At 40.2% G+C, this 17,968-nt stretch overlaps 1 protein-coding gene across 6 annotated transcripts in view; it reads left to right on the plus strand.

Moving 5' to 3' along the window:
* mapre3b (microtubule-associated protein, RP/EB family, member 3b) overlaps positions 1-17,968 on the plus strand; it is an 80,285-nt gene that overhangs the window by 46,809 nt on the left and 15,508 nt on the right. For 5 of the 6 annotated variants that reach the window (XM_063036317.1, XM_063036326.1, XM_063036335.1 and 2 more), the window contains exon 4: positions 5,133-5,334. In XM_063036317.1, coding sequence (XP_062892387.1) covers positions 5,133-5,334 — 202 coding nt within the window. The remainder of the gene's footprint in view (positions 1-5,132; positions 5,335-17,968) is intronic. The other variant, XM_063036360.1, reaches the window with a different exon arrangement.

The following is a 17,968-nucleotide window of genomic DNA, read 5'->3' on the forward strand; positions in this document are numbered from 1 at the left end:
TTGAATTGAATTGACTTTATTTCTTACGTCCTTCACATACATGAAGAGTAAAAATCTTTATGTTACGTCTCTGTCTAAATGTGCAATGTGCAATCATAGTAATTTATAATAAATAGAACAGTCAATGTAACATAGAAATACACGCAAATCAGCATGAGTTAATCAGTCTGATGGCCTGGTGGAAGAAGCTGTCCTGGAACCTGTTGGTCCTGGCTTTTATGCTGCGGTACCGTTTCCCGGATGGTTACAGCTGGAATAGATTGTGGTTAGGGTGACTCGGGGCCCCCAATGATCCTGTGGGCCCTTTTCTCACACCTGTCTTTGTAGTTGTCCTGAATCATGGGAAGTTGACAATTACAGATGCACTGGGCTGTCCGCACCACTGTCTGCAGAGTCCTGTGATTAAGGGAGGTACAGTTCCCATACCAGGCAGTGACGCAGCCAGTCAGGATGCTCTAAATTGTGCCCCTATAGAAAGTTCTTAGGACTTGAGGGCCCATGCCAAACTCCCTCCAACCGTCCAAGGTGAAAGAGGAACTGTTGTGCCTTTTATACCACACAGCTGGTGTGTACAGACCATGTGAGGTCCTTGGTGATATGGACACCGAGGAACTTAAATCTGTTTACCCTCTCAACCCCAGATACACTGATGTCAATAGGGGTTAGCTTTTCTCCATTCTTGCTGTAACCACAAACGGCTCCTTTGTTTTTGTGACATTGGGGGAGAGCTTGTTTTCTTGACACCACTGTGTCAGAGAGATGACTTCTTCCCTGTAGGCCACCTCGTTATTGTTTGAGATTAGATCAATCAATGTAGTGTCACCGGCAAATTTAATGAGCAGATTAGCAGTGTACGTCTTTATTCCTTCTACCAAAGTGCATGACCATACACTTTCCTACAGTATATTCCATTTGCTACTTTGTTGCTCATTATCCCAATCTTTCTAAGTCCTTCTTCTTCCTCAACATTACCTGCCATTCTACCTATCTTTGTACTGTCCACAAAGCCATTAATTCTGTCGTCCAAATCATGACATACAACTAAAAAAAGAGGCATTCCCAACACTGAACATTGCAGAACACCACTTGTCACCAGCAGCCAACCAGAAAATGCCCCCCCTTTATTCTCACTCTTTGCCTTAGGCCAGTCAACCAGTCTTCTCTCAATGACTAGTGTCTTTCCTGTAATACCATATCTTGTTAAGCAGTCTCACATGTGGCACCTTGTCAAAGGCCTTCTGAAAATCCAAGTATACAACCTCCACTTACTCTCCTTACTCTATCCTGCCTATTATTTCCTCAAAGAATTCCAACAGATTTGTTAGGCAAGATTTACCCTTAAGGAAACCATGCTGAATGTGGCCGGTTTTATTATGTACCTCCAAGTACCCTGAAGCTTCATCCTTAGCATTGGACTCCAGTATCTTCACAACCACTGAAGTCAGGCTAACTGGCCTATAATTTCCTTTCTTCCATCTCTATTCCTTCTTGAAGAGTGGAGTGACAGTTGCAATTTCCCAGTCTTCTGTAACCTTTCTTGAATATGGTGATTCTTGAAAGATCTTTATCAATGCCTCCACAATCTCTTCAACTACCTCTTTCAGAACCCTGGGTTATAGTCCACTTGGTCCAGGTGACTTACCTACGCTCAGACCTTTCAGCTTCCCAAGCATCTTCTCTTTATTAATAGTAACTGCACTCGCTTCCGCACTATGACACTCTCGAATTTCTGGTGTACTGCTGGTGTCTTCCGTAATAAAGATTGATGCAAAATACTTGTTAAGTTTGCCTTCCGTTTCTTTGTCCCCCATTACTGTCTCTCCAGCATCAGTTTCCTGCAGTCAAAGTATACACTCTTGCCTGTCTTTTAGTCTTTATATATTTGAAAAAACTTCTGGTACAATCTTCTATATTACTGGCAAGTTTACCTTAAAATTTCATCTTCTCTCTCCTCGTGGCTTTTTGTAAGTTGCCTTCTGTTGGTTTTTAAAAGCTTTCAATTCTTCTAACATCCCACTAATTTATGCCATATTATATGCCTTCTTTTTTGCTTTTATGGTGTCTTTGACTTGTCAGCCCCAGTTGTGTCATCCTCCTTTTAGAGTATTTCTTCATCTTTGGGATGTGTCTATCTTCTGCCTTCTGAATTGCTCCCAGAGACTCTAGCTGTTGCTTTTCTGCTGTCATCTTTGCTAGTGTCCCCTTCTATTCAACTTTGGCCAGCTCCCCTCTCATGCCTCTGTAATCCCCTTTACTTCAGTGTAATACTGATCCATCTGACTTTAGCTTCTCCCTCTCAAACTGCAGGGTGAATTCTGTCATATTATGATCATTGCCTCTTCATGGTTCCTGTACCTTAAACTCTCTAATCAAATCCGGGTCATTACACAACACCCAATTTAGAATTGTCTTTTCCCTAGTAGGCTCAACTATAAGCTGTTCTAAAAAAAAAAGTCTTGTGGGCATTCGACAAATTCCAGCTCTTGGGATCCAGCATCAACCTGATTTTCCCAATATGCTTGCATATTGAAATCCCCCATGACTATCATAACATTACCCTTTTTACATGCCTTTTCTACCTCCTTCTGTAATTAGTATCCCATATCCTGGCTACTGTTCGGAGGCCTATATATAACTCCCATCAGAGTTTTTTTATCCTTGAAGTTTCTTAACTCTATCCACAATTATTATACATCTTCTGATCCAATGTCACTTCTTTTTAAGGATTTTATTTCATTTTTTACCAACAGAGCCACCCCAGCTCGTCTGCCTGTCCTTTTGATGCAATGTGTAGCCTTGGATATTAAGGTCCCAACTATGATCTTTTTCAGCCACTACTCAGTGATGCCCACAATGTCGTACCTGGCTGCCTAACCCATGTTACACTTCAATTTAGCCCACTGACTGAAATTTTGCCCTAACATCGCGTGTCCTTCCATACAGTCTCACTATACACTGTATCTACAGGTATACTAACGACCCATCCTCAGCCCTACACTTTGGTTCTCACCCCTCCTCACCCACCAAATTAGCTCAAACCCTCCCCAACAGCTCTAGCAAACGTGCCCACAAGGATATTTGCCCCCTCCAGTTTAAGTGACACCCATCCTTTTTGTAAAGGTCATACCTTCTCCACAAGAGATTACAATGATCCAGAAGTCTGAAACCCTGTCCCCTGCACCAATTCCTCAGCCAAACCACAACTTCCATCTGCTCACTCTCCCCCTTTAGAATGCTGTGAACCTGATCCAAGACATCTCTGAACCTGGCATCTGGGAGTCAACATACCATTCTGGTGTCTCTTTCACATTCACAGAGTCTCTTGTCTGCTCCTCTAACTATGGAATCCTTGACCTTTCTGCACTTCTCTTCTTCTCCCATCCCCTTCCCTTTTGAGCCACAGAGTTAAACTGCTGTGGCTTTCCTCTGCTATGTCACCTAATACCACCCCCACCCCAACACTATGCAAACTGTTATTTAAGGGGAACAGCCACAGGAGTACTCTGCACTGGTTGTTATTCCCTTTCTCCTTTGTGACAGTCACCCAGTTACCTATGCCCTTTTGTAAGCACGGACATCAGACTTGCTCAAAAATGTAGAAATTTGAACTTGCTGCTGAAATTCTGGCAGTATTCCAATTGCATTCTGTTTCTAAGTTTGTCATGGAGCCCATTCTTATCAGCATCCTGCTGTAAGAAAGAAAGGTGAGTCATATTTTTCAAGTAATTGTGTTTTTGTTTATATTTTAAGTGTTGTAGTTGATTTTGTTTATGTTACAAATATTAAAAGTGTTATTGTCCTTTTCATTTTTAACCGTTTTTGGTTGTTTCTGAATGTCAAAAATATTTAGGAGCGCTGAAAAATCTTGAGAGCAAGTTTCTTCAAAGGAGGTCCTTAGACAGGGCTTGTTTTGGTTCACCACCCATGCCTTTGAATCTTGCCAGGCCCTTCCTTCACTCAGTGATTTATCAGAAACATCATGGTCAGCAAATTTACCTTTCCAGATGTATTATGGCTAATAATTGAAGGATCTCCTTATCCTTACTTTCAGGAGTACAAAATGAACAGTGAAGACCAGTAAAGACATTTGGGAAGATTATAGGGCGGGGGGGGGGGAAGGAATCCATGAGGGACACTTTCCATTTTTTCTGTTTGTCAATGTCATTGCAGTTTTCTTGGCAAATAAATTTCAATCCACAAATCTTTTACCACTTCCCTAATCATCTTTGAACAGACTTGTGTAAAACATTATACAGTGTAATTTGAAAATACAGATTAAAAATGCTTAGTGGTCTTTATTCACAAACATAACAACATTTGTCTGGTTTATAATTCATAGATTTATAACATACGTATTTTTGAAAGCAATATATATTGTTCTTTGCACAGGATTCTTCAAATAACATTTTCCTATTCAGTGTCTTATGTATCTCTCTCTGCTATTGACCTATTTCATTTCTCTCATTTTGGATCTGAAAAATTAGTTAATGATGCCTCTCTTAGGGCATGGCTTTCTTACATTTTTTCCTATGCTTACAAAAACATGGAAGGGACCATTGGGTCCAAGGCAGCTCCTGCGGTGAGTATCCTGTAGATGGCTCATTTCTTTCCACATCCCAATGATGGGTTAATGGCAACTATCTACTTAGCATAGATAAAGTCAAAAATAATCAAAAGGGAGGTGATGGGTACATCTGAGAGAATAAGTTGTAAAGATGCAGTGAAATTTGGGGGGAAATGGGAATAATGAATTGCCCCCAACATGGACAACTTTGGCATGTGGGTGGGAATGAGAAGTCCTGGAAACAACTCTCATGGTCACAGAGTATGTAAACCTGTCCAGACAGGATCAAACCCATCTCAAGAGCTGTAAAGCAGCAACAGTCACTGCTGCAGCACTGTACTGTTTAAATTGTTTAAACCAGGTATTGATAACGAGAATAAAAATAATTAACTTGGCTAAAGTTTGAAATAAGACACTTTCTATGTGAAGTATCAATGGCAATCGTATCTTTTAAGGAGGCAGATACATTGCATTGGTCTATGCCATCAGCATGTGTTGTAACATGATTTGAAGGTTAAAAACAAGTAAGATAGGGCCAAAATTAAGTTTATGCTTTTTTCCCCCACAGATTATTCCAGTCGAAAGATTAGTAAAAGGAAAGTTCCAAGACAATTTTGAATTTGTTCAATGGTTCAAAAAATTCTTCGATGCAAACTATGATGGAAAGGAATATGACCCAGTTTTGGCAAGACAAGGGCAGGATGCAACTCCACCACACAACCCAGGTGAACAAATATTCAACAAACCGAAGAGACCTGTAGGCACTGCAGGTAAATTTATACTGACCTGTTGGGTTGTGGGAATTTCCCCCTTTAAGCATCCACCGATAATAACTCAATGTACTCTTCTTATGTTGAGTTGTATGCAAAGGTTGAGTGCTGAAGATGAATGCAAAATACATTTAATGGACTGAAAAAATTTGGTTATGTGAAACAGAATGTGGGACACTTCATGACAGAGTTCAATGCTAAGTTCATTACATAATTGAAAAAGGCATTAAGCTTGGCTAAAGAGGAGGAATATCAGTGCATATGTAAGAAAGCAAAAAAGGTAATTAAACTCAGTGCAAGAAGATCTTAGTATTGATCTTGCTATTGTGGATGAAGAATGAGGTTGATATAAAAGGAGGAAGGGAATAGGTGCCAAAGCCAAATTGGCGGACATGGAAAAGAAGGAAATGGTTAACGTTGGACAGGTCAAATTGAGCACTTCTCATTTGAAATGCTTGGGGCTGGAAGTGTTTCAGATTTTGGAATATTTGCATTCTATATAATGAGCTATGTTGGGGGCTGGGGGTGACCCAAGTCTAAACACAAAATCCATTTACATCACATATACAGCTTAAACATATACCATGAAGGTTTTTTTGTATAATATTTTTAATAACTTTTATACATGAAGCAATAATATTTACATTAAACCATCAGAAAGGTATGCTTTTATACCTCGGCCACCCAGGAGGACAGTCAGTGGCTGTTTGGAATTGCCATCATTCTCCGCTTTGAATTTATGTACTTTCTGTAAGCAGCCTTTCTTTGTCTTATACTTGTTCATCACACATATGTACTGGTACAGCCATTCAATATATTAGATTTTCATCAGCGATGTTCTTGGCAAACTCATCAATGAATTTCTGTGCTGCTTCATGATCAGCAGAAGCTTTATTATCAAAAATCTTTGAAAATTTAATGCCGTGCCTTTTCTTAAATTTCTGCAACCAGCCTGTTGAATATTCACAATTACCATCAGTTTTCACTTTGTTATGATAGATCTTTGCTTGTTTCATGATCAGTATACCTTTAAGCAGCATCTGCTCACTCAGACGCTGATGAATCCACTCTTTCAATCACATGAATGAGATCTTTATTTTTTGCTTTTTGCATTTTTCATTTTTAAATCTTTTTATTAATTATTATTGAAAATCGACAACAAAAGATACATTAAAATAATCAAGTCAATACATCAATACGTATAATAAGAGTCAAACTATTAACCAAGCCGAACAGTATATCACTAATAATAATTTAAAAAAAAACAAAATGTTAAAGCTTTTCTTTGAACAAAGAAAGAAGGAAAAAAGAACCCCTACTAACTAAAACAAAAAAACCCAGCTAACAAAAAAAAATGAGGAAAAAAACCCAATTTGGAGCACAAACCTGGAGCTATACGCCATAGAAGCTTCTATTAAAAAAAGACATCAATCCGCCAACCAAATCCATTTACCCAGGAATCAGAAGGGGACCATCTTAATTAACTCAAATCAAATGATAGTAGCAGGCGAAAGAGCCCCACCTTTTCTCAAAGTCAAATCGAGGATCAAAAGTTCGACTTCTGATTTTTTCCAAACTAAGACATAGCATCGCCTGAGAGAACCATTGTATCAAAGTGGGAGCAGAAGCATCTTTCCATTTTAATAAATTAGCCCTTCTAGCCAATAATGTAACAAATGCAATTACTTGTTGGTCTGATATAGAAATACTATGAATATATTGAGGAATTATACCAAACAAAACTCAAATTATTAGGTTGTAAATTAATTTTTAAAGCTTTAGAAATTGTAGAAAAAATAGATTTCCAAAACTGTTTCAATACAGAACACGACCAAAACATATGTGTCAATGTAGCTATCTCAGTTTTACATCTATCACACTGACTATTAACATTAGGAAATATTTTAGACGGTCTCTCCTTTGTCAAATAATAATGATGTACAATTTTAAATTGAACTAAAGAATGACTGGCGCAAATGGAAGAAGAATTAACCAACTTCAAAATTCGCAACCAATCCTCTGTTATCAAGGTCATGTTAAGCTCTCTTTCCCAATCTTGCTTAATCTTAAATAGAGGATAATTATCCTGTTGTAATAGTAAATTATAAATTTTCCCAATAAAACCTTTCACTAAAGGGTTCATTTTTAAAATAGTGTCTAACAGGTCAGGATCTTGTATATATGGAAAATTACTTTAATATTCTTGTAAAAAATGTCTGACCTGAAGATATTGCAAAAAGTGTGAATATAAAAGAGAGTATTTAGTTACTAATTCCTCAAAGGACATCAATCGGCCTTCTTGAAATAAATCCATAAAGGAATAAATTCCTTTATTCCTCCAAAGAGGAAAGGTAGGGTCACTAAGTGAAGGTTTAAATAAATAGTTTCGATAAATTAAACTAAGAAGGTTAAATTTTTTAAGATTAAAAAGCTTAAGAAATGGGTACCAATTTGTAATGACTGCTTAATCAAAGGATTTATATTTAAAATAAGAATTTTGGTTAGTTGTACAGGTAAAGAAGCTCCTAATAACGAACGTAAGTAAAATTGTTTCACAGCTTTCAATTCCAAGTCAACCCATGGTGGTCGTTCATTTTTATCGGTCCAATATAACCAAGAACACGCATGGCGTATATTAACTGCCCAATAACACATTCTTAAATTAGGCAAAGTAAGACCTCCATCCTTCTTTAATTTTTGTAAATGACGTTTTCCAATTCTTGGTCTTCTATTATTCCAAACAAAAGATGAAATAATAGAATCAACTTGATCAAAAAGCTTCTTAGTTAAAAAATAGGAATATTTTGAAATACATATAAAAATTTTGGTAAGATCGTCATTTTAACTGCATGAATTCGACCAACTAACGAAAGTGTAAGAGGATTCCATCTAGAGAATAATTGCTTCATGAAATCCACTAAGGGAACTAAATTAGCTCTATAAAGGTCTCCATAATTTTTAGTGATGATAATACCTAAATATTTAAAAGAATCCGTAACTTTAAAAGGAATATCAAACACCCGCTAAAAAGAGGGCGTTTAGAGATGGAAATAGGGAGGAGCTGAGGGCAATACAGAATGACCTGAAAGCCAGGATCAGGGAGGCTAAAGACAGGTACAGGAGGAAGCTTGAGTGGAAACTCCAGCAAAACAACATGAGAGAGGTCTGGAGGGGGATGAGGACCATCACTGGGTTCCAGCAAACTAGCAACAGAGGAGCGGAAGGCAGTGTGGACAGGGCCAATGAACTTAACCTGTTCTTTAACAGATTTGACAGTGTGGCCCCGCCCATCCCACACATGAGTTGGTTGTCGGCCCCCAACCAACACATATTCCACTGAGGAGACTGAGGTCCTTTAACATCTGCCGGACGATGCTGAGGATCTTCTACGAGTCTGTGGTGGCCAGTGCTATCATGTTTGCTGTTGTGTGCTGGGGCAGCAGGCTGTGAGGGTGGCAGACACCAACAGAATCAACAAACTCATTCGTAAGGCCAGTGATGATGTGGGGATGGAACTGGACTCTCTCACGGTGGTGTCTGAAAAGAGGATGCTGTCTAAGTTGCATGCCATCTTGGTCAATGTCTCCCATCCACTACATAATGTACTGGGTGGGCACAGGAGTACATTCAGTCAGAGGCTCATTCCACCGAGATGCAGCACTGAGCGTCATAGGAAGTCATTCCTGCCTGTGGCCATCTAACTTTACAACTCCTCCCTTGGAGGGTCAGACATCCTGAGCCAATAGGCTGGTCCTGGACATTTCATAATTTACTGGCATAATTTACATATTACTATTTAACTATTTATGGTTCTATTACTATTTATTATTTATGGAGCAACTGTAACAAAAACCAATTTCCCCTGGGATTAATAAAGTATGACTATGACTATAAAAGCAGAATCTTTTAAAGGAAATAATTCACTTTTATGCAGGTTTAATTTATATCCTGAAACTTTCCAAATTCATTTAATAATTTCGATAAACTAGGAATAGATTCTTCAGGATTCGAAATATAAACTAAGAGATCATCAGCATAAAGGGAAATCTTTTGAATAATCCCATTTATGGAAATTCCTTGAATATCCTTAGCTTCATTAAGTGCAATAGCCAAAGGTTCCAGCACCAAATTAAATAACAAAGGACTTAATGGACATCCTTGTCTCGTACCCCACGAAAGTCGAAAAAAGGGGGATCTACAGTTATAAGTAATCACAGTGGCAATAGGGCTTTTATATATCATTCTAATCCACTTATTAAAATTAGAACCAAAGCTAAATTTCTCTAAAACGTTGAATAAATATTTCCACTCAACTCTATCAAATGCCTTTTCAGCATCAAGAGAAACAACACATTGGGGAGTTTTCGAGAGGGATGTGTATATATTATTTAACAATCTCCGAGTGTTAGAGAAAGAATAATGGCCTTCTATGAAACCTGTTTGGTCCTGAGAAATAATTTTAGCTAGTATATTCTCCAACCGATTAGCCATTATTTTTGAAAGAATATTGGCATCTACATTTAATAATGAGATAGGTCCATATGAAGCACAATCCGTAGGGTCTTTATCTTTATTAAGAATTAAAGAAATAGAAGCTTCATAAAATGTACAAGGTAACTCTCCTAACAAAAGAGAATCTTTAAGCATTTCCAACATATAGGGAGTAAGCAAATTTTCAAATTTTTTATAAAATCCTACAGAAAAACCATCTAGTCCAGGAGGTTTACCAGACTGCATTGAAAAAATAGCTTTCTGAATTTCTGGACTTCGAACAAAAATCGGAAATCAGCTATAAAATAATCAATTCGCGAATATTTTTTATGGATGGGTATAAAAAGAATAATCTCTATCATTAGGATGCAGATTTCTATCAAACCATAATAAATTAAAAAGGAATTAATAAGTGATGCTGAACAACTCGGAAGCTGCTGAGTGGTTGAACTCTTGTCAATCAAAGTGTTTAAACAACAGTTGAAGTCACCTCCCATCAGCAGCATATATTCAGTTAAGTCTGGTAATAAACCAAATACATTTTTAAAAAAAGAAACGTTAGGTCCATATAGATTAACCAAGACAATTTTTCTATTACAAATTGTTCCTTTAATAATTAAAAATCTACCATTGATATCTGAGATGATATCTTCTTGGATAAATAAAATATTAGATTTAATAAAAATAGATACTCCCTTTGTTTTATTTTGACAAGTAGCATGATATTGAACGCCCTTCCACATTTTAAAAAATCTATTTTGATCGCCCATTCTGATAGCGTTTCTTGAACAAAAATTATATCGGGCTGGAATCAGTTAATACTTTTAAAATCTTCTTTCGCTTAACAAGGTGATTCCAGCCACGTACGTTCCAACTAATAACGTTTATCTGTTTAATAACCATAGAATATTGTTTTAAACATGAAAATACACGCATACCATCGTGGGCTAATCAAAGATGGCGGTGATGAGTATAACCATATAGAAAACATGCATGTTCCAGAGCTCCATAACGGGAAAAAACCTGAAAAAGAAATCCTATAATAAACCCCAAAATGCAAAAAAAACCTGAATCCTCCCCCCATCCCAAAAGGTAGAAATCTGGCAAAAAGGAAGGAAAAAGCTGGAATGCCTCCCCAAAGAGAAAAGAAAAAGCAGAACTCCGCGTGCGGCTCAATATAAATAGTGATTTAAAAGTTTTTCTCCCAATTCCCCCCCCACTTTACAAAGAAAACACATGACCCTAAGATAAGAAAGCCCAGCAGAGAAGCAGAAAAAAGATGTTTATAGCTAATCATTGAAAATAAACTAGGAATGCAAAATCCGTCTGCAGAAGCGCCAAAACAACACTATTAAACCAAAAAAATACAATCTCTAACAAGAAAAATAACCATTATTCCTTTAGCTTACTACCCAACTTTAACAAAGGAAACTAAAGCTAATTATCTATTCTAAACACTCCTCACTATATAAGAAAGAGTCTATATAAACTATGAAAGCTATCACTTAATTAATAAAAGAAAAAGAAGCAGATAATCAAACCAGTTAATAATCTGTCCACTGTGTTAGTTCACTCCATATACCAAACAGACTTCAAAAAAGTCATTCATGAGTCAAACCAAGAAGTTCACCTCTTCAAATAGTTTATCGATCAAAGCAAATATTCAGCATATCAAAAATCTTCAAAGCCTGTTTTCTTTCAGAAAATTATTTAGCAAACCCAAATATCCTTCATGTGACAGCCGACTCCACGATAGAGTTAACAAAGTCCAATGCCGCTTGGGGATCCGAAAACACACGAGATGTGGAATCTTCAGGAAATAATTTTAATCTAGTTGGGTAACGAAGCGATAGAAAAAGTCCCTTTGCATGAGCAATTTTCATCGCTGGGACAAATTTGATCCACTGTTCCATAATTTCCTGTAGATAGTCTTTGTAAAAACAGATCTCGGAACCGTTAAAGTTAAAAACTCTCTGTTTCCTTGCAAATTTTATGATTTGGTCTTTAACTTTAAAGGGAAGAAAATTGACCAAAATTGGCCGAGGTTTACCTGAAATCTGAGAATTCGAAATGAAAATTCTGTGAGCTCTTTCAATATCAGGAGGTTGAGGTAGAATATCCAGAAGCAAAGATTGAAACAAATTGGCAAAATAGTCCAATAAACGCCCACTCTGAGAACCTTCCTTCAGTCCGATAATTCGTATATTATTCTGACGAGACTTCGCCTTTAAATTGACAATTTTACGTTGAGCCTGTTCGATTCTTTAAACTCAGTATTCAAGGAAATAATATTTTCCTCAATAGTCTGAAAACTCTGTCGGAATGACTTCAACTCAGAAGTGTTATTGTCTATTTTGTTGTCGAGAGCCATCAACGCACGTTCCAAATGCTCACCCAGACAGGCATATCTTCCGATTTTTCTTTCAAAGTTTTGCCCTTTCCATTGCTGGATTCAAAAGGCAGCTTTCCACTTCTTAAAGGATATGACATAATGACAACTATTTCCCTCTAAGATCCAAGAAATAAAAGTTAAAAATTCAAGGTTTAAACAGGGGAAAAGGAGGAATTAAAGACAACTGCAAAACTTATGTATTACTCCATCGAGCCGCAGGCGGAAGTCAGTCTTTGCTATTTGCAATGTTTTTCTATTTTTCATTAATTTCTGTTCATTATATATGTGAGGTCCCTTCTCAGAACTGTTTGTGGTGCGCAGAGACCTGCACATCACCGGCAGCTTGGGGAATTTTCCACTTGTGAGACCATTTCAGCGCTCAAAAAAATTTTATGTTTCAGAGGTTTTTGGATTTGGAATTTCGGAGAAAGGGTGCTTGTTATAATGTGAGCATTATTAAAAGTAAGTTAGCACTGAATTAGGATAATTGGGGTGGGGGGTTTACTTCCGTTCTTTTTACTTCCGGTGGGCACTGTATATAGTTTCTCTGCCATGCCGTACGAAGTAGCGAAAGCCTGTGTGTGTGTGTGTGTGTGTGTGTGTGTATTATATATATTTCAGTTTTGCCGTTCTGGATAAAGTCGTTCTTTGGGCATGAAATTGTCGTGTGGTCCTTTCCAAAGTAGAAGTTACCACATATTTTTGGCGATGAGGTGAACTGGTTTTGTGGACATGGCAGCACGTTTCGAACAGGAGCAGCAGCGCCGATAAGGAGCCTCATGTTCAGATGGCTACGTTTGGGACTATCGGTGCATTTGTAGAGAGAACCGAGGACTGGCCGGAGTATGAGGAAAGGTTGGGTCACTTTTTCTGTGCTAATGGAATTACTGAGGAGGCTAAGAAGCGCTCTATTCTCCCGAGTGTGTGTGGGGCAAAGACTTACAGGCTAATAAGGAATTTAGCCACACTGCGGAAACTGGGGAACATTCCATATGACGAACTGGTCAAGCTCGTGGGGAACCACTACAATCCGAAACCTTCTGTAATAATGCAACGGTTTAAGTTTCACAGCCAGGTCAGTCTGTGGCCAAGCTTCGGCAGCTGTCAGAGCATTGTGACTTAAGAGCGGTGTTGGATGACATGCTCTGTGATAGCTTGGTATGTGGCATTAATAATGACATCACACAACCCCACCGTTGACTTTCAGAAAAGCCTTAGAGATTGCCCAAGGCATGGAGATGGCTGCTAATAATGTCAAGGATATCCAGAAAGGACATGGGGGGTCACAATTGGTGGCAGTGCACTAAGTCAGGAGGGAGACTGGTAAACAGGCAAAGCGGGTGGAATGTTTCCGGTGTGGAGGGACGCACTATGCAAATGATTGCAAATTCAAAGATACTGTCTGCCATGCTTGTAGTAAAAAGGGACATTTAGCTAAAAAGTGCAGAAGTTCAAAGGGTAAGATTAAGCCTGGGCAGAGAAAGCTCAACAGACTCAGGCAGCCACACACCATCTAGAAGAAGCAGATGAAGAGGCAGCGTGTGTCTACAACACGTTTGGAGTGGAAACAGATGAGGAACCTCCTGAACCATATTATGCCACAGTCACTGTTAGGGGAAAGGACATTAAGTTTCGGATTGATTCAGGGGCTACTGCATCGGTTATTAGTGAGGAAACCTACAGGAGGACATGGGGGTCCAACCTGCCTCCGATTAGGCCATCAAAGCTCAAACTTAGGACCTATATGGGGCAGCCCATATCTCATTTAGGGGTGTTATATGTTGACATTTCAGCCGGGGGTCAGAAGGCTGAAGCCAGGCTAGTGATAGCTAAGGGCAGTGGGCCCAGTCTTTTGGGTCGCGATTGGCTTCGCAAAATCCGGCTAAACTGGCATGAAATTAAGTAGGCACACACGACGGAGGACATTCTTCAGTGGTACAATAACGTTTTCAGGGATGAGCTGGGAACACTGAAGGATGTAACAGTGAAACTCCATGTCGACCCTGAGGCTACACCACGTTTTTTTAAGCCCAGGTCGGTGCCCTATGCCATGAAAGGCAAAGTCGAGGAGGAGCTGGAACATTTACAGAGGCTGGGCATTATTGAGCCCGTCCAATTTTTAAGGTGAGCAGCTCCCATTGTTCCAGTTTTGAAGGCAGACAGAACAGTGAGGATATGTGGGGATTATAAACTTACGGTGAATCAGGTCTGTAAGCTGGAGGAGTACCCATTGTCACGGGTGGATGATCTGTTTGCGACCCTGTCAGTGGGTAAGCTGTTCACAAAGCTGGACATGAGCCAAGCCTACCAACAGCTGCTGCTCGACGAAGATTCAAAGGAGTACATCACTATCAATACAGATAAGGGATTATTCAAGTACAGTCGCCTGGTGTTCGGAGTGGCGTCCAGCCCTGCCATTTTCCAAAGGACACTGGACACTTTGCTGCAGAGGATTCCGCACGTAGCTGTGTACCTTGATGATATTTTGATCATGGAGGTGGAGCATCTGGCTAACTTAGAACGGGTGCTGAAGAGGCTCTCAGACGCAGGGCTGCTGTTGAAACGTGGAAAATGTGTGTTCCTGGCATTGAGTGTGACTTACCTGGGACACAGGATCACAGCTGAGGGGCTTTGCCCTGTGGAAGACAAAATGAGAGCTATTAAGGAAGCCCCAAGCCCCAAGACCGTCATGGAACTCAGATCATTTTGGGGCATGGTGAATTATTATGGCAAGTTTCTTCCTGACCTCTCAAGGGTTTTGACCCCACTGTATAAGCTGCTTCACAATGACACCAAGTGGCAGTGGGGTGAAGAGCAGGAGAAAGCTTTCAAGGAAGTGAAAGAACTCCTCCATTCGGCGAAGCTGCTTGTTCACTATGAGCCAGACAAGGAGATCACCTTTGCATGCGATGCCTCGCCCGATGGAGTCAGGTCAGTTCTCTCACATATAATGGAGGACCGCTCAGAGAAGCCTATTGGTTTTGCTTCACGTACCCTGACAGCTGCTGAGAAGGGATATTCACAGCTAGACAAAGAAGGTCTGGCCATTGTTTTGGCGGTCAAACATTTCCATCAGTACCTTTGTGGACACGTATTTACCATTTATACGGACCATAAACCACTGATGAGCCTGTTCAGTGAGACTAGATGCAACCCACCGCTAGCCTTAGCTAGGATACAGCGTTGGACTCTTACATTGTCAGCCTACCGGTACACTATAGTGTACAGAGCGGGTGGGGATAATGCAAACGCCGATGCACTGAGTCGACTACCTTTACCTGAGACACCTGTTACTACATATGTGCCTCCAGAGACTGTGTTTTCATTGAAGAGGCTGTCAGAGACACTTCAATGGGCCGAATGGCCTACTTCTGCTCCTTTGTCTTATGGTCTAAAGGCGACCCAGATCCAGCAGTGGACAGAGAGGGACCCAGTCCTGTCCCAGGTCAAGACTTTTCTTTTACAAGGTTGGCTCAATGTCATGGAAGGAGAGGAACTGAGGCCTTATGCCAAACGCAAGACAGAACTGAGTCTGCAGGATGGCTGCATTTTCTGCAGGGCGAGGGTCATCGTGCCTCCCGCTGGCCGTTCGCAGATTCTGAAGGAAATTCATGAGACTCATCCGGGGGTGTCTTGAATGAAAAGCCTTGCAAGGTCCTATGTTTCGTGGCCAAGAATGGATCAGGATCTGGAGAACAAGATAAAATCGTGCATGCAATGTCAGACTAATCAAAATATGCCACCACCAGCTCCTTTGCACCCATGGGAGTGGCCAGACCACCCCTGGTCTAGGCTACGTTTGGACTTTGCAGGCCCTTTTATGGGGCAGATGTTTCTTGTAATGGTAGATGCGCATTCTAAATGGATTGAAGCTCACATCATGAGCAACATCACAGCCCCCTCAACCATAGACAAACTCAGGCAAGTGTTTGCAGTCCACGGGTTGCCTGACACTCTGGTCACTGATAATGGCCCGATGTTCACCAGTGAACCGTTCAGTGAGTTCATGCAGCAGAATGGCATTCATCACATTCGGACGGCCCCTTTCCACCCAGCCTCCAATAGTTTGGCTGAGCGGGCTGTTCAGACAGTGAAGGAAGGCCTGAAGCGGATGACAGGGGACTCTCTTAGCATTCGGCTTTCATGTTTCCTGTTCAAATACCACCTCACGCCACAGACTACAACTGCACGCACTCCAGCAGAGATGCTGATGGGGCGTAGGCCCAAGTTAAGATTGGACCTGCTGCGCCCAGACGTGAAGGCGAAAGTGGAGAGGAAGCAGGAAAAGCAGAAGGAGGGACATGATCAACACGTGTGAGAGAGGCAGTTAAAACCGTGATGACAATGTCTATGTGAGAAACAATCAGCAATGGCTGCCTGGGGTTATTCTTAAGCAGAGTGGTCCCGTCTCCTATGTTGTTAAGCTGACTGATGGGTGTGTTTTCCGCAGACATCAGGACCATGTGAGCCAGCGTCATGATACCAGCTCAGAGGCCAACAGTTCCATGGAGTTTCCACTTGTGAGACAGACTACTGTGGAAGCATGTCCACCAGTGACTTTGCCAGAGGGAGAGACGCTGGCAGAGGAGTTGGGGTCCCCTGAGGAGGATGGACATTCTCACGCAGACACACAGACCCCTCTCATGCCCCCAAAACCAGATCCACCCAAAACACCATCACCAGCAGTGCCTGCTGGGTCACCGGGGGTAGTGCGCAGATCATAGCACACTCGTAAACCTCCTGACAGACTGAATCTTTGATGGGACAGTTTTTTTTTGTTGTCAGATTGAATGTTGAATCTGTCACGTTTTCCAGATGTTTTGTATTGGTAATCTGTTGCTGAGATATTAGTGTAAGTTTCCAGGGGTACGTAAGTTAATAACACCACTGTTTTTATTTCCGAGTTTTTTACATTTGGGGAATGTTGGATTTTAAAGGGGGAGAAGTGTTATAATGTGAGCATTATTAAAAGTAAGTTAATACTAAATTAGGATAATGGGGAGGGGTTACTTCCATTTTTATTTCCGGTGGGCACTGTATATAGTTTCTCTGCCATGCCGTACGAAGTAGTGAAAGCCTCTGCGTGTGTGTGTGTGTGTGTGTGTATATGTATGTATCCGTTCTGGATAAAGTCATTCTTTGGGCATGAAATTGTCGTGTGGTCGGTCCTTTCCAAAGTAGAAGTTACCACAGTGCTCAACCTGTGCTAGTCTCTTGAAGAGTGCTTTGGGAGGGAGGATCAGTGAAGCAACATGTCCAGCAGGACATTAGCTCAATTTCAGCTTAGATACATGTAGTATTGGAAGTTACAAGTGAACGAATTTTTAATACTGAAGGACTGATTGTCCTAATGCATTTTAGCAAAATAAAACTGCATAACTTTATGGTGCCCAAGATACGGAACTGCAAACTCAAAATACCCCAAAAAAACTATCCATTAAATGTTGATGATATGTATCAGAAAAGTTAATTGCAGATTTCATGGGTATTATTGGGTAAATGTGAATATTCATCAAAATCTATACATGAGCTCCTCTAATAGATCTGCATATGAAATTAGAGAAAACAGAGTAAAAATACTCGCAGGGGAGCAAAAGGAATCACTTACCACTCAACAGTTGTTGTGAAGTCAACAGAGGTTAGGGTTATTAAGGAAGAACTGAAGAGGTATAAATGCCTATTATAGTTGTAATTAGAGTCAAGCCTCAGTGTCATGATTGATTCAGAAGCTGTACTTGAATGGCAAAAAGC

The sequence above is a fragment of the Mobula hypostoma genome, chromosome 2, assembly GCF_963921235.1.
Source record: "Mobula hypostoma chromosome 2, sMobHyp1.1, whole genome shotgun sequence".
In the NCBI taxonomy this organism is placed as follows: domain Eukaryota; kingdom Metazoa; phylum Chordata; class Chondrichthyes; order Myliobatiformes; family Myliobatidae; genus Mobula; species Mobula hypostoma.